The sequence below is a fragment of the Salarias fasciatus genome, chromosome 23 (assembly GCF_902148845.1).
Source record: "Salarias fasciatus chromosome 23, fSalaFa1.1, whole genome shotgun sequence".
NCBI lineage: Eukaryota > Metazoa > Chordata > Actinopteri > Blenniiformes > Blenniidae > Salarias > Salarias fasciatus.
The window spans coordinates 23,824,975-23,842,738 of NC_043766.1; the positions used below are offsets into that span (position 1 = coordinate 23,824,975).

At 43.6% G+C, this 17,764-nt stretch overlaps 1 protein-coding gene across 1 annotated transcript; it reads left to right on the forward strand.

Moving 5' to 3' along the window:
• Window positions 1–3,956: 3,956 nt before the first annotated feature.
• LOC115382076 (uncharacterized) lies at window positions 3,957–16,454 on the forward strand. The gene is made up of 21 exons (XM_030083719.1): window positions 3,957–4,148; window positions 5,015–5,196; window positions 5,275–5,411; window positions 5,501–5,661; window positions 5,732–5,908; window positions 6,024–6,162; window positions 6,987–7,174; window positions 7,255–7,396; window positions 8,384–8,554; window positions 8,726–8,732; window positions 9,928–10,159; window positions 10,269–10,472; window positions 11,277–11,471; window positions 11,796–11,961; window positions 12,047–12,199; window positions 12,291–12,451; window positions 14,415–14,588; window positions 14,678–14,819; window positions 14,912–15,099; window positions 16,003–16,144; window positions 16,279–16,454. Exons 1-21 carry the CDS (start codon window positions 3,957–3,959, stop codon window positions 16,452–16,454), a joined length of 3,429 nt encoding a protein of 1,142 aa, XP_029939579.1.
• The last annotated feature ends 1,310 nt before the right edge of the window (window positions 16,455–17,764 follow it).

Genomic DNA, 17,764 nt, shown 5'->3' on the forward strand with positions numbered 1-17,764 from the left:
GCTGCTTCTTCACCGCAGGTCTTCACTCGCCTCAATGGCCTTGGCAGAGGAATCGGCTAGTAGCAGGGAGGGGGCTGTCCGGCGTGGGTAGTCTTGGTGCAGAGAGGCTGAAGGGGGTGTGGTCTCGGCAGAGCGCTGCTCTTGATCTGCGGATGTAGTTGAGCACAGTGTTTGCTCTTTAGCGGCGGAGTGAACCTCACGCATAACGATGGCGGAGTTAACCTCACGCTCAGCGTCGGCGGAGTTCACCTCACACTCAACGACGGTGGAGTGAACCTCACACTCAACGACGGTGGAGTGAACCTCACACTCAGCGGCGGCGAAGTCTACCTCACACTCTCCCGTGCAGTGCGTTGCCTGGCTTTGCCACAACTTGAAGATGCGGAACCCCAGGATGATGTTTCCTTTGGCGATGTTGATTCGCATCCTCTGGCGGTTCAGCAGGTCCAGCCCAATAATGCACAGCACCTGGATGTTAGCAAGCCAGAACTCGTGTCTCACCTCTTGGTCACCCACACAGACAGCCAGAGGCTTCATCCCACCCATGCCGATCTTTTCGCCAGAACCGTCTGTACAGCCCTTTTCCTGGCCTGTACACTTTGAGTTCCGGAGGGTGTAGAGGGAGAATCGTTTTGGACGCGTGCCCGCACGGCACTTCAATCAAAGGGTCCACACTCTCTCCACGTTCGGGTGCTGTGACCCATTTATTTTCCATGTGTCAATAATTCCATGATCCATACAGCACGAACACCCTCCACACACCGCTTGGACACGTGTCGAATACGATTCTCCCTCTGCACCCTCCGGAACTCAAAGTGTACAGGCCCTAAAGGAAAAGGGCTGTACATTTTAACTGAAAAACTGTTTCCTGTCCCTCTATGCACACCTGCACCCAATCACCTGAGTGCCTTATTTATGCCCTTATACCGCTCCCCCTGGTGGTGAATGAAAGAAATCATAAATTGGCTCCTACACCGTCATCAGCTTGTCATCAGTAGTGGCCCAGGCTGCGGAGGGACAGCCCATCGTGCCGAGGAGGGGACCAGGGTGCACTAACAAGATGGTAGACCCGGTGTCTACCAGTTTGTGGCAGTACTGATTGTAGATGTGGCAGGACAGATACGGCCCTTAAGCATGGCCACATTGTCCCACTAGCGTGCATTGTCCTTGATGAGGGAGGGAGATCTGAAGTGCCTGTCCCCTCACGGCGCCACCCCCTTCTCGTTTCCCGGCACTTGGTCTCTCGGGGCAGTTTCGCGCGAAGTGGCCAGGCTCCTGGCACCGGGAGTACCTGCCGGTAGTGCAGCGGCAGCGCAGCAAAGTAGGCGGCTTGGTCTCCTATCTCTCTTCTTCAGGCCCGCACTCAGCCATTCTGACGTGTGGCTTAGGAGCAGGAGTCTTGGGAGAACCAGCCAGTCAGGACGTGAGCGTGCGTTCCGCCCGCTCGGCTTCTCGCATTGCCTTGCCGATTGTTTGCGGCGAGGCGAGGCAGACATGTTGTCGGAGTCTCTCCAATGTGAGGTCCCTCATGAGGGTGTGGAAGGTCAGCTCAGCCTGGATAGCCAGTTCATTGTGACACTTGTTCCTGGGACAAGTCCACCAAGTTTATAAGATGTTCTGCTAAAGTGTAAACATACCCACATGTTCTGGAGATACCAACACTCACTCACGAGTGTTGGGGACGCATTAATGGAAATATTAATGTGAAAGATCCAGCTAAGACATGACCCGGAGTCATGTTTTCTGTGAGGACTTGTCTCCTCAGAGAGGAGACAAAGAGGGACCTCATGCAACTCAGTCAGAGCTGGTTGTGGGAAGAGGTGGCCAGAAAATACTTTCCCATGCCATGTTTTCCATGTACCCCGTCAGTTCTCGAAGAGCTGGGCTGATTGTGATCACCTGGGCCCAGAACTGTTTGTTGCAGGTGATTCAAATCAGCCCAGCCCTTTGTTAACTGACTGGGCACAACAAAAACATGGCATGGGAAAGTACTTTCTGGCCACCTCTGGTTGTGGGCATAATCCAGATATCCTAAAGTAAATGACAAATTCCTTGGTGTTTGAGGCAATCAGCGGAAGGTGGCTTCCCCTGCACCACACAACAAAGTCATCCACCAGACTCCTGCACTCATTATATGAAACATTTGACCACCACTGTCATGACTGCTTTTTCAAAATTAAAGTGCTTTTAAATGCTTCAACTGCACTGCTGTTGCATACACAAACTTTTGTTGTCATGCATCATTGGTTTGGTTGACTTTACACAGTAAGCATGTGATCATTTTTATGGTTGATGAATACAACTGGATAGATGCATTATGTGACACACCTCATAGTGTGTCAAAGTGCAGAGCTGCTTGTTCTGTTGCCAGCAGGGCCGCCCTTACAGACACAAAGGTGACGCACTGTGCACAGGGCCTCACGTTACACTCTGGCCTCATTCTATGAACATCTGCAGTCTGAAAAGGCTTGCTGCACAGCACCATGTGGGATCAAGTCAAACAAACTTTAATTTAATTCCAACAAATTGAAATATCTTCAGCTGAATGTAAGAGTGAACTGACCGACAAATTGCTGACAGTTCAGTTCATGTGACAGTAACACCAATGCTGCAGCAATGAATGAAAAAGAGAACAAGAGATTTTGCCAAGAAACTACTTATGTTTCATATTAAGCAATTAGTGAAACAACTCTTTTACTTCTTACAGTAGCAGCAAATAACTTTAGTTGTGGTGGTAAAATAGCATACACATTTTCAGCAACTATTGAAGTAACACAACTACTATTTAAAGCAGTAACTAGTTACTATAACTGTAAGAACGTGTTGTTTAGCAACTGGAAAAGAAACTCATTTAGTATTCACATTTTAATAATTGCTTGCTGATTTTCAGTTAAAAAAAAAACTTACTTTTAACTGTACAATACCAAATCAAATTGGCATACTGATTTAAATAGAAAGAAAAGTAACTCCTCACTGCTCTAAAATAGTTTTTCAGAGTTATACCCCTTTCCCACAGGCCAAAAAACCCGTTTGAACCCACCAATAATCGTTTCCTCATGGCAGTGGGAAAGGGGTGTCTCAAAGCGGGTCCATTGACCCTGAAAGCAACCCGGGTTTTAATTGGTTCGCCTCTGATCGGCTTCAGTGGGAAAGGCAGACCAGGGTCGAAGCGGTGATTTACATGATGACAACGACGTAGCCTGCCTATGATAGCATGCTTGTTGTTTTTGGACACAGCCTGAGATATCCCTCATCAAGATGACCCAGCATTGGTGAGATAGCGGGATCAGAGAGCTTCTCTTGATCCATGGGGAAGAGGAGATTCATCGGCAGGTAACGGGGTGTGTGCTCCTCTACATTGTTGAGCTCGCTGTGTTCCGTCATGCTGATGATGTCATCAACGTGGAACATCATCACCGTGGGAAAAATGCAGCCACGTAGCTCACCTGCAGGCAATTAGACCTGGGTCTGCAGGCAGTGGGAAAGGAGTCAACTGCCGATTGTAAACAAGGGGCCACCCGCTAGTTTCAGTGGGACAGGGGTGTTCGATAACTGCAATCTAATGGTAATTTTCAGCAACTGGACAATACCTCCAAGACAGTGACTGTTGTCCTATATCTGTGATAAAGCACTGATTTTATGTTACTAATAAAGTGGATAATAAAGATGTCATGAGTTCTCATAAAAGACCTTTCTTGAGTCTGAAGTTGTTATTGATAAGATACATGTTGTTTAACCAGTATCATATAAAAGCCAGTAATGTGATTGCTTTGAGACTTTATTGACCGAGGGAACAGGGGTGTGGCTTGACATCAGTAATATAAACACCTGTGTGAAAGCGTGGACTCTGTGGACTACGAAGAGCTTGACTCATCAGTCAGCCTGCTCCTGAGAGTCACATCGAAGAAGCAGAAACCTCTTTTTTGAAGCTTCTTTTTGTTTTGATTTCTTCAATCATGTGGCTTTATAGCTTCTTGCTGAGTTTTGACCTGAAAAGCTTGCTGCTGTTTGCTGTGCTTTTCCTGCTGATCACAGATTACCTGAAAAACAGGAAGCCACACAACTACCCTCCTGGACCTCTGGCTCTTCCCATTGTGGGGAACCTCCTGAGCATGGACAGCAAACATCCACATGTTTATTTTACCAAGGTACATATTCCTTTCATTTTCACAGTATTGTTCAGTTAACATATGAAAGATTGAATACTCTGGTATTCTGTCCAGTGATAAAATGAAGGCTACAGCTGCACTCTTTCTTAATCTTGGGATTAGATTTCGTTACATTTTTCATGATACAATTTCAAGTGAAAATTTCATGGACAGTGAGGGGGGCACACCCACCATTACAGCTCTACTGCCAGCGCCGGCTCCGGCTCCCCCCCGCTCAACAACTCTCGGGACCGCTCGAAAAACACGCTCCCAAGGGGCACTCGTCTCGGGCTCGCCTAGGGCGCCTCCGAAGCCCGGGCCGGCCCTGTCTACTGCACCAGTCAGACCAAAAAAAAAAAACAAAAAAAAAAAAACTCTTTCTCTGTTACTTACAGATTTAAATTTATTTATTTATTTATTTATTTATTTATTTATTTATTTATTTATTTATTTATTTATTTATTTATTTAGTTAGTTAGTTAGTTAGTTAGTGGCATACCATGGTTTTTTAATGGCAGCTTATGTTTTTATCGTTTATACTATTTTTGGTCAATGTTGTGCTGTGGTGGCCGAAGTCACTGCTGACTAATAGGTGCCAGCACTCCGTCAAAAAAATAAAAATAGTTTTGAAAGAGATTTTCAGAATTTTTTACTTTTTTCAACACTTAGCAATGCAGCAATAACTACATCAGATTAAGTTATTATTGCTCCAGTGTAACAATAATGTCTCAAAATGTGGTACGTCAAGTAGTTTCACAATATTTCAAAAGGACATTTCAAGCTTCCAAGAGCAGTGTTTTACCTTTACTGCTTGATGTACTACTGCATTGTGCTGATCAAGATGTTGTTTGTCATATTGTTCACAGTTGGCTAAACAGTATGGGAATGTCTTCAGTGTCCGTTTTGGTGGCGACAACATGGTGTTTGTCTGCGGATACAAGATGGTGAAAGAAGCCATCGTGTCGCAAGCAGAGAACTTTGTGGACCGGCCACACAGTGCGATGGCTGAGAGAGTTTACTCAGGAACCACAGGTGTAAAAGTCTTGACGTTTATTCTTCTGATGTATACAGAAAACAGTGGGTAAAGAACCTCTTCATACTTGTGTCTAGATGGTCTGTTCAATAGCAGTGGGGAGCAATGGAAGAGACAGCGGCGCTTTGCCTTGTCTACCCTGCGCTCCTTCGGCCTGGGCAAAAACAGCATGGAGCAGTGCATCTGCCAGGAGCTGCGAGTCCTGCAGGAAGAGATTGAGAAGGAGAAAGGTATTTTACATTGAGCACATGATCAGCTCCTACTACTGTAAGAAGGTACATCATTGCAGGTTTCTCAAACCATGGTTCTTCTTCTTTAGGAGGTCTTTTCACACCAGCAGGCCTCTTTAACAACGCTGTGTCCAACATTATTTGCCAGTTGGTGATGAGGAAAAGGTTTGACTACTCTGACCACAATTTCCAGCTCATGCTGAAGTATTTATCAGAGACTATTCAGCTTCAGGGAAGCATCTGGGGTCTGGTATGTTCACAACGTCTCTTCAATTTAGTGACAATTACATGTTTTTCTCAATATTCTTTTTTTCTTTCAGCTCTATGATGGATTACCTGGACTGATGAAACTCCTGCCAGGTCCTCACAACACAATTTTCAGTAACTATGGAGCTCTGCTGAACTTTATTGGTGAGGAGGTGAAGAGGCACAAGCAGGACCTGGACCACAACAATCCCAGAGACTACATTGATGCTTTCATCATTGAGATGAAGAATGTATGAAAAAAATATTTTTAGCACACATTGCACTCTACATTTCTTCTTTTCTTTCAAGCTGCTAGTTCAATCACTACATTAACCAATGTTCCTTCTCTGCATGTTTTTTTATTAGCACAAACAGTCTGACCTGGGTTTTTCTGAAGCCAACCTGACTCTGTGCTCTCTGGATCTCTTCCTGGCTGGAACAGAAACAACTGCCACTACTTTGCTATGGGCTTTGGTTTACCTCATCAGGAACCCTGATGTCCAGGGTGGGTGGCATGCCAGAAAGAGAATCCACAAATATAAAGAATAACATGAACTGACTCTCTTGGTGCAGAATGAACTGTGCAGAAGGAAATGGATTTAAAGGTATAATGCACGATTTTCTCAAAAAAGTCGAAGCCAAACGTCTGTTACTCGCTTTTTGAGAAAAGCGCATGCGCGAGCTCATCCTACCTGCTCTGCTGCTCCTACGAGCGCGCGTGACGGCGTTACGCAAGCATTTCTCCAGCGTGATTGACATGTTGGAGGACCAATAGTTGAGACTCGCATCACGCCATTCATTGGCTAAAGCATCGTCCATTATACCTTTAATTTACTTATCAATTAGCAAGAAGTTATTATGATAGAGGTTAAATCATTGCTACTCAACATAATAAACTGCCCAACATGCTGCAGCATAGAGGGTATTGCTTGCCACCACAGACTCATATAACATCAGCATGGTGCCGCAGATGTTGAAGGCTAGCTGTGGCCCTTCTTGTGAAGGGCTTCGTTGTTAATCACAGTCCAGTTTGTCTATGACCATCTCCTCCACAATGTCCACACTGTGTCCACCCCAGGCCCCCACTCCAACAAGTTCACCATCTCTCTCACATTGGGGGGCAGAAAGTTCTGCTCACACCAAGAGACAAAGTTAACTGATGCTTTTTCTATCATGGTAAATTATTGTAATGATGCTTTGAACCCTTCCTGAGCCACTCCATACATGTCACTGTAACTATTGTGGGATTTTGTTGCAAGTAGACTTTCTCCCAACTCTGTACCCATGAAGTAGCTCTCAGTGTTAAGAAAATCATTTAACTCTCTTCAGTGAAAGTCCAGGAGGAGATTGATCGGGTGATCGGGCAGACCAGACATCCGACCATGGCGGACAGACCCAACATGCCCTACACTGACGCGGTCATCCACGAGATCCAGAGAATAGGAAACATCGTCCCTTTGAATGGGTTGAGGGAAGCAGCTCAGGACACCACACTGGGCGGTTACTACATACCAAAGGTACTTTCAGTCTACAGCTAGTGAGTGTTTAGCTGAATTTGATAGTTGCTTGTCATCATTGTGTGTTTTTCTTTTTTCAGGGTACGTCCCTGATGCCCATGTTGACCTCGGTGCTGTTTGATGAGACTCAATGGGAGACACCGGACACCTTCAACCCCGGGCACTTCCTGAATGCTGAGGGCAAGTTTGTCAAACCAGAAGCATTTCTGCCTTTCTCTGCAGGTACAGTACACTAACACCACCACCACACTCACACTTGAAGCAGGACTACAGGTGGCTAGCAACAACGTATTTGTACTTTGTTTCCGTATTTTCAGGTATATATACTTAAATAATCCTCAGATAACTTTTTACGTGTGCTTTCTTTATTTGAGCACAAATATCTGCTCTTTCAAACTGACGCGTTTCCTATTTCAGCGTTACAATGAACGGATCAAAGCAGCTGAGAGTGTCAGTTTCTGAAGCTGCATAAGTTTGTCAATGGTGATACAGTCACATCAGTAATGACTGATTCCACAGACGTCTCTAAAAAAAATCTTTCATGATCTAAAAATGTTTAGATGAAGTTTAATCAGGTTGCCTGTATTTGTGGTATGAAAATTAATTTGGCCTGATACTTCATTAATACTGACTGTTCCTCGATGGACTGAAAATTGTACAACAAATATAATTTGATAACCGGAGATTGAAATTCAGATAGACTTCTCAGAGGTTAATCCATCCGCTTTAGTTTTAGAAAAGTAATCTCTTTTCTGAAATAAATAGTACAAAATTATGTTAAAAATCTCTGATCGAAGTAATGCCAAACTTGTCAAACCTCACTTTCACAATATCTTTTAAGGTTCCTGTGAAGAGAAAAACTTGCAATACAGTACAGTTTGGCCTGCTTTGACATGTCTTCCTTGTTTGTGAACAACGAAGAAAACCTTGATGATCACACAACACAAAGAAACATTATTCTGTTGAAAGTGCCAGTGAAATACATACAAATTAAATGCACTCTTGATTGTTCCCTGGGAAACAATGAAAACGTGACATTTGTATGAATTCATATTGCTGGGCCTGTATGCTGTGTTTGGTCACTCTAACATAAGATGTTTACTGCTGAACTGAAGAAATTTTTTTTTTCCAATTCTAGCTGTAAGGTGTACAGATAATAATCCCTGGCTATTAAGCCTGACTGTCTATGTGTATTTGTGGCTGTTTCAGGGAAACGGGTGTGCCTTGGAGAGAGCCTTGCCAAGATGGAACTGTTCCTGTTTTTGGTGGGATTACTGCAGAAATTCTCTTTCTCTGTTCCTGATGGAGTTGAACTGAGTACAGAAGGGATTAGTGGAGCCACACGTGTACCTCACCCCTTCCAAGTTAGCGCCAAGATTCGCTGAATGTCAGAACATCTAACTAAAGCACTTCTAAATAAACCAAGGAGAGCTTTAATCTCCATCTATTATATACATACCTTGGGAAAATGATAATTATTTAATAAATAATTTTTTGAACCATCACATAAACTTGTTTTGGTGTTTTGTTTTTAACCCCATCATACTATAGGTTATAGGTATACTGCTATGGAAGTAAATAACCCTGCACCCTGCAGCTTTTTGCCAAGACATTTGAATTCCAATAGGCAGTGATATTATAAATTAATTCTAGTATGTGGTGTCTGTGGGGACGGAGTTTCCTCACATTAGAAGGGGCGGGGTTGGTGACGTGGGGAGGTGTGCACTGTCGGTGGGGTTAAAAAGGCGGAAGTGTTCTGTCGAGGCATGCTTCCTGGATGACAGCTGTCACTGTGTGTGTGTGAAGAATAAACCTCACTCAATCCGGATCCCTCTTCTGTCACTTCAGAAGTACAGTGCAAAAGCAGAATATCACACAGCACAGTAATAATGGAGTTCATAAGCAATTTATGTCCTCTCATGCATGCACAGACACAAGGCTGAGATGCAGTTTCTTTATCCAGAGACATCTGGAGAGTTCTCCTGTGACACCTTTCCAGTTGAGACTCCCAAAACTTTATTTGTCCCCAGGGGGCAAATAAAAAGGCAGGTCGAGCAGGCAGTGCAACAATGGCGTAATATTGCAATACGAATAATAAATATATACACAAATAATAGCGTGTATGTGTCCACGTGTCTGTTGAGAAGAAGGAAGCCACTAAAACTCAGATGTAACGGCGTGTTTCCACCGGATAAGATGCAAATTTTTCGTGCGATGACATTACAAAGTCAATGTAACGACGCGATTGCCGCTCAATCTTGAGCGGTGAGCGACGGGCAGCAGCCGATGATGCGGGGGGCGGTCGGCGCAAGTGTTTCCAGCAAAAAATTGGCGTACCCGTTGACTTGCTCTGCCACTTGCTGCCGCCTGCCGCTCAATAATCGCCAGCCGCCGCTTCATTGCTCGGTGCTTGTTGCTCGAGTTGAAATAATTGAACTTTTCAAGCGAATTCGCACCAGGACAGCCTATCAGCGTGGAGGTTGTCACGGACGTGCTGATGTAGGGCATGCAGGGCTCCAACCACGCAGAACAGTTGACATGATGCCAAGGTGAGCATCTTGCGGTGAGCAGCGTGCCTGCTTTCATTTGTTCACCGCTTCTGGTGGAAACCGGGCATCAGCCTGAAGTAGCGCTGGAACCGGCCGTTGTCCACCCACTAGGGGGCACAGGATAATTTCTGATAATAACTGCCCGCCTGTCAAAAGAACATTTGGGAAGGCAATTCGGCGCCCCTGCTGTACACTGTGCCCTAGGTGGCCGCCTAGATCACCTATGCCCAGGGTCGGCCTTCCCCTGCTGCTCTTCTCCCTCTACACCAATGACTGCACCTCTGTGAAACTCCTCAAGTACGTGGACGACACCACTGTAATCGGTCTGATCCGGGACGGTGAAGAGTCTGCATACAGACCGGAGGTTGAACAGCTGGTCCTCTGGTGTAGTCACATCCACCTGGAGCTGAACCTGCTCAAGACTGTGGAGATGACCGTGCATTTCAAGACAAACCCCCCCCCCAACACCTGCTCCCCTCAACATCCTCAACAACACAATGTCTGCTGTGGACACCTTCACATTCCTGGGTTCCACAATCTCTCAGGACCTGAAGTGGACCCCTCACATGGACTCAGTCAGGAAAAAGGCCCAGCAGAGGTTGTTCTTCCTGCCACAGCTCAGGACGTTTAACCCGCCACAGGAGCTACTGATCACTTACTGCACCGCCATCACCGAGTCTATCCTCCATCACTGTCTGGTTTGGATCAGCCACCAAACAGGACAGGCACAGGCTGCAAAGTACAATCAGGTCTGCAGAAAGAATAATAGAAGCCGACCTGTCCTCCATCTAAGAACTGTACCTGTCCAGGTCCAGAAAGGCAGCATCTCTGCAGACAATTTACATTCCACACAAAAACTCTTCGAACTCCTCCCGTGCAGCAGGCGGTACAGAGCACTGCACGCCAAAACCAGCAGACACAGAGACCGTTTCTTCCCCGAGGCCCTTACCCTGATGAACTCTCAACAGAGTCTCAGGATCCACTTTGAGAACTGACACTTACAATACTGCGCTACTTCAATAACCCTGCCTGTTGCACATTACTGTAAATATTGTGTTGAAGATGATAAATTGTTCTCTCCTGCTTTTTCCTTTTTTTTCTTTATAAATGTTCATACTATTGTAAAATCGGGACTTCCTGTTTTCCAGAATGTCTATATTTATTTATATTTCTCTTCTATCCTGTTGCTGTTTGTTTCTATTTTTTTTTCCTTCACATAGAGAGTGAACAAAAGCCGGAGTCAAATTCCTTGATTGCCATGCACAAACTTGGCGATTAAAGCTCATTCTGATTCTGATTATAGTTCTGTCATCCGCTCTCTGCATTTCTTCAATAGATTCTTGACTTGGGCAACCGCTCACTCACTCACTCACACACACACCACACACACACACACACACACACACACACACACACACACACACACACACACACACAGCCCCTTTAACTGATCTAACATGTGAGTCAGCAGCGTGCCAGCCCTTTGCTAAGTAGAGGATGGATGATGATGGTCCTGCTCATTCCCTTGCTTTGCTTCTCTCTTACTCTGCTACACAATGTGGCTGTGGGATTTGTTTCTATGGATGAACCTGAGAGGGATCCTACTTCTCATCTTTGTTGGTCTACTCCCAATATGTTTTCTTCACAGAAAGGATCCTCCACACTTTCCTCCAGGACCACCAGCTCTCCCTGTTTTAGGAAACATCTTCAACATTGAATCGGAACAGCCTCACATTTATCTCACCAAGGTAAACAAATAGCAACACTTCATGTGCATTATATGCTTTGCACTTTTCTGCAAGGATATCTTAACCTCAATCTGTCCAGCAACAGAGAATAACTGTTTAGTTTTAACATTTCTGTTTTAGATCGTGGTCACATGTTCATGTAAGATTGTTTAGGGCCTAACAGTGTTTGTTACTTAAAAATATTGATGTTTACTTTTTACATCGTAAGTGTATGCCACAAAGCTGGAGAATTTGCAGTTTTAATAGCGTAATGTATTGAATTTGGTTCTTTTTCAGTCACACGGTAGACAACAGGCCATGTATTGTTTGCTTCTGCATCCTCAGCTTGCTGATGTTTATGGGAATGTGTTCTGCATACGCCTGGGACGACACAAAACAGTGTTTGTGTCTGGGTGGAAAATGGTGAAAGAAGCTATAGTGACACAGGCTGACAACTTTGTGGACCGGCCATACAGTCCCATGGTGACCAGGATTTATTCAGGGAACTCAGGTGACACAGGCATCTATACAACACAAACATGAATCAGGTCATGCCTTCAGCGCCATGACTGATGTTTGCTTTCAATCTGCATCAGCTGGGCTTTTCTTCAGCAATGGGAAAGTGTGGAGGAGACAGCGACGTTTCGCCATGGCCATGTTGCGCACTTTCGGACTAGCCAGAAACTCCATGGAGCAAAGCATCTGCGATGAGAGTCTACACCTGCAAGAGGCAATGATAAAGGAAGAAGGTTATCAGCAGAAAAAAAGATCAAAATGTAAAGAAATGAATATGAAATACTGTCCCACCGTGCTGTGACTGAAGGCCATTTCTCTGTTCAGGTGAGTCATTTGACCCTGTCCCACTACTGAACAACGCGGTGGCCAACATCATCTGCCAAATAGTGTTTGGGAGAAGGTTCCACTACAGCGACCACGACTTCCAGAGCATGCTGAAGGATCTGACGGAGATGGCCTACCTGGAGGGTTCCATATGGGCTTTAGTAAGATGTGAACACAGCTCCGACACACTGACAGACCATTCAACACATTTATGACTGCAAATGGTCTGGTCTACAATCAGATAAGTGGGTCTATTATCACAGACAACTACGTTCCTTTAAGTGACAAAAATAAGCAATGAGGGAAGAGCAAAGAGGAGATGAAAAGCAGAGGAGACACGGGTTAAAAGAGAGGTCCAGGCAAGCAGGGGGGCATTATGTCGTCCTGGGCTATCAGCTGGCCTGTACTTTCAAAACTTTAAAATCTAGCTTTGGTTTAAATCAAAGCAATTAAAACAATAATGCCATGCCAGGATGTGCTTGAAAGTAACTCTAGCATCTGGTCTTTCCTCAGTTCCACAAAAGAGCAAAAAGCAGCAAGAGCCAGTACTTAGGTAGAAAAGTAGGAATTATTGTCCGAAGGTTTTGGAAACTAAATATGAAATGCATACGCATGCATTTGCAATACACAAAAATATTTCCTCTGCTAAAATCACAAGCCTTCCTTGCCTTTCTGTATAGTTGCTTCACGTGTGGCTGTTGGTGTGCTTTTTTATCCATTCTCTGCAAATACCGGTATATGATTGAAAACATGTAAATTCCAGCATGTGCATGTATATGTAAATGTACACAGTGAATAATTTGTTATTCATTTAACACATTTCAGTGTAAAATAATGCAAGTGTTAAAGAAATCAAAATACCATGATTAAAGAAACTCAAATACCTGAGCACATTCACATAAAAATCTCTAATTAGGTAAAATTTAACCAAAATTTAAAAAAAAAAAAAAAAAAAAAAAGGGCCTTCACCTTCTTCTTGGAAGTTTCAATAGAGATGAAGATTCTATTCTCATCAAAGATTTACATATTTTTGTTTAATAATTATAAATAGTATTCTTCTCACTGATCATCTTCATTTCTATTATTATGGATAATAATAATAATAATAATAATAATAATAATAATAATAATAATAATAATAATAATAATAATACAATAATAACAATAATAATCATAGTCATAATCATAATCATAATCATAATAATAATAATAATAATACTGTAAGGTGTCAAAACATGTCCAATCATCCCAACGGGTGTACCTGTTCGCTCTCTTGCCTTAAAGACAATTTATTGGATTGGATTCTGGACCAGGCCTTTCTTTGTGAAGTTTACATGGTGTCCCTGTGTATGTGTGGGCATTTGTCCTGGTGTGCCAGTTTCAATTTCGCCTGTGAAATTGCCTAAATTGCCGTTACTCGTAGATGTGAGAGTGTGAGTTTGCCTTATAATGGACTGGAGACGAAGGTGTGCCTACTTACCCATTTACTTAACCGGGATCGACTCCAGTCCGCACAGCTTTGAACCGGATAAACCAGTAAAGATGATAGCGAGGCATGTGTCACACTCTCCTTCTTGTTTTTTTCTTTACACTTTTGTTCAAAGCAAGGCACTGTTGAAGCAAACTCAAGAAGACAGACTTTATGATATGGTGACTGAGCTTTGAAGGTGCTGTAGGCAGGATTCAGCCATCTAGCTTAGGTAAACCTAAGGTTTACCTAAGGTTTACCTAAGCAAGATGGCGATTTGACCCATCTAAGATGGCCATTTGAAACCCAGCACAGCCAATCCTGTCCTGTTTTCTCTCACACCACGCCCTTACGCAAGTTAAGCCCCTCCCACAAGAACCTGTGACGAATGCTCTTCGACCAATCACGGTTAGAGCCTCAGGGGCTCTTCTGATTGGTCAAAGATACCTGGAGCTGTCAAGATTCCTTTCCAGCTCAGAACAGAGACAGATGGAAACGCTGCGCCCTCGCGGTACTGCAATTATGCTACACTCCTAAAGGATTATCAATGGATACTCTAACATTTAATCCAAAGAAAACACAGAAAAATTAGCATTGACTAGCAAAATCCTGCCTACAGCACCTTTAAGTAAGCTCCTTGTTCTATCTGCTGACAGCTGTATGATGCCTTCCCTGCATTGATGAGACACCTGCCTGGACCTCACAATGGCATCTTCAGCAGTGCCAAGTCTTTAGAGGCTTCCATCAGGAAGGAGATTGAGAGACACAAGTCAGATCTGGACCCCAGCCACCCGCGAGACTACATTGACAATTTCCTCATAGAAGAGAAGGTATTTCGGAAGAAGGCATTGTTGAAATGAGAACAAATGACGTGCTTTGCAAAGCGGGTGTTAAGTTGGAGCCTCCTTTCTGCTCACAGCACAACAAAAGCAGTGAGCTGGGATTTGAGGAAGAAAACCTGGTTTTGTGCTGCCTGGATCTGTTCCTGGCTGGAAGTGAGACCACCTCAAAGACTCTGCAGTGGGGGCTGATCTACCTGATCAACAACCAACACATCCAGGGTGAGTTCAGCTAAAAACTGATTATCTCATGTTTCCAAGCAGCAGCAGACGTCACATGTTAAATCAATGAGGGGGGTTTTCACTCTCTTCAGAGAAAGTCCAGGCGGAGATCGACCAGGTGATTGGACAGACCCGGCAGCCCACTATGGCGGACAGACCCAACCTGCCCTACAGTGATGCTGTCATTCACGAGATCCAGAGGATGGGAAACATCGTTCCTTTAAATGGACTCAGGATGGCAGCGAAGGACACAAACCTGGGGGGTTACATCATACCAAAGGTACATCTGGTTTACTCACCGCAGCTTGAATCCACCCTCTTTAACAACATGTGGTCATTTAACTCAGGAACAAGAACAAGAACAAACAAAAATATATACAGCAATGTGCGTCATTTTGGTTCATCTAATATCTTTTAAGTAACTAAGTGAGTAATATTCATTTATATAGCGCTTTTCGCATATCAGCATTCACAAAGTGCTTCACAGATCAGAAAACAAAATATAAAGATCAGAAATATAAAGTTAAAACAACATTCAACAGAGCGTGTAACAAATAAGATCGGAGATCTTAAGACATTTCACGGTACATAAAAGCAGAGTCAAAGAAATCATATAGGCAGTACGAGAGTATACGAGTCTGGGGAACTCTCAACAGGTTCTGCTCTGGTAGGTGGTAGGAAACATCAATGAATTTTTCGATTATCTGACCCAGAGGAAGCACATACAGCAGGAACAAGAGGGGTCCCAGAACTGAGCCCTGAGGCACACCACACTGCAGGTTGGCTGACACACTGAAGCTCCTACCAGCCAGATATGAGAACCACTCTAGCATGGGACCTGACAAGCATAGTATTATTGTATAAATGGTTTACAAAACTGTTTTTCACTGAATTACATAATGAACTTGTGAAAAACAAAGCAAGCAATTTATTAATTCAGCTTTACATTCAAAAATGAGATACAGGAGATCCCGAGTGTTTGTTTTGGTGCACAGAGATTAAAGACACTCAGTAATATGTATATATACTTTTCATGTCCCTGTCATCCTGTTATTACTGATGTTGGCAGGTTGTGACAGACCTCGAGCTGTAAAAATTGTTCTAATTGTCACTTCATCTTCTATGTTAAGTCCTTCAGGATGAATCAGTTTTTGTGTGTGACTCTGTGTGTGCTTGTGTTCAGGGGACGTCTGTGATGCCGAACCTGACCTCTGTGCTTTTTGATAAAAGTGAGTGGGAAACCCCTCACACCTTTAATCCTGAACACTTCCTCGATGCTGAGGGCAAATTTGTCAGGAGGGAAGCGTTTCTACCTTTCTCTGCAGGTATTTCACATTAATGAGTTTAATAACATTCATGGCTGCTCATGGAGGAAACATGACTATAAATGAGTAATCAAGCAGCATAAGTGATAAATAGTGATGTATCTGTAGCAGTAAAGGTACTTTTGTCTCCCCAGGGAAGCGAGCGTGTCTCGGTGAGGGCCTGGCGAGGATGGAGCTCTTCTTGTTCTTTGTAACTTTGTTTCAGAGATTCCGTTTCTCTACTGTGGATGGAGTTGAGCTGAGAACTGAAGGAATAACTGGAGCAACACGCACGCCGCACCCATTCAAGATTCATGCTAAGAGCCGCTGAACCCTGAAACACATCAGCAGCAACCGCACACAGGAGGTGTTTTGAACATATAATGATTTATCTCACTCTGTTATTAAAACTACTTACCCTGCACAACAGAAAAACAAGTCTTATAAACATTAAAAAAAAGCAGAGAAAAGCAAACCTGCCATCTCTCAAGAATTGAGTGAAATTTGTGCAATCAACTCTAAACACAAAGCGTTTGTCTCTCTTAATATGCTGATAGGCCAATGGCAATATTCACATTTGCATATACTGTCTTTTTTTTTCTTGTGAGCATAACAATTATACCTGTTATACTTTTTGTAAACCATGAAGTTGTAAAGCTTTGTTTCAATAAAACATATAATGCTTTAATGTGCTTTTACTTATCTGATCAGCTGTTGTAGGTACAGTTTTGTTAATTGATCCTATTTACCCAATGTAGGTCTATTTTTCATCATATTCTCCCATTTTTTGTTGTATTTATTTCTGTCTAAATTTTTTGCAATGGGTTTTATTTGGAACATAACTGTTAGTTTTTATATTGTGTATTCTAAAGTTCACCAGTTTTGAAGACTGAAGTGTAGGGTGCTCAACCCCCAATCTGGCAACACTGATGTCCCAGAGACGGGCCTGGACTCTGCATTGACAGAAGCAGACGGACTCAGCACGTTCTCATTAGAGAGGGACTTTTAGACTTTGACTGAAAATCAGGACAATGCAGTTGAATCTTACACCCGTGTGAAATTGGTGAAAAGCTGTAAAATAGGGGAGCTTCAAACTAATGAGCGACATCGGCTGACACCTGCTGTGCTGGTTCAAATCTCTCTGGTGACTAAAGTTGCTGGTGTTGTACAAACGAGCTCTAAGCCTTTTTCTTGAAATTTTTTGCAGAACATAATTTACAGTCTGCTGACTTCTGTCATACCCAGAATTAAAGAATCTCCACACTGACATTGTACATACTATGTCTCTGTGCTTGAACATCTTGGCAGGTGATATTGAGACCGTTTTTTTCCCCCCAGTACTCTACATTATGGGCACAGACACACACTGTTGTGATTCCATAAATCACAAACAGCCGCCATCCAGTGGGTGAATTGAGAATAGCCACTACTTTTTCTGTAAAACATAACTTGTTTTGTTACCTGAGAATGATCTCTGTTGTTTTGAACTGTGTGTGCTCATTAACCTACACAAATAAATGTTGAGCAATTCATATTTTCTACAGCTTTATCCAGTTCAAGATTGCTGGAGCTGATCTCAGCTGAAGGGAAAGCCGGGGTTCACTTTGGACAGGCTGACTGTCCATCACAGGGAGGACCACC

Excerpts from the sequence above, each read along its gene's own strand:
- LOC115382076 (XM_030083719.1), top strand. The coding sequence starts at position 3,957 with ATGTGGCTTTATAGCTTCTTGCTGAGTTTTGACCTGAAAAGCTTGCTG. Across the intron at positions 10,160-10,268 it reads TCAAGACTGTGGAGATGACC|GACCTGAAGTGGACCCCTCA; the intron begins GTGCATTTCAAG and ends ACAATCTCTCAG. Across the intron at positions 14,589-14,677 it reads ATTTCCTCATAGAAGAGAAG|CACAACAAAAGCAGTGAGCT; the intron begins GTATTTCGGAAG and ends TTCTGCTCACAG.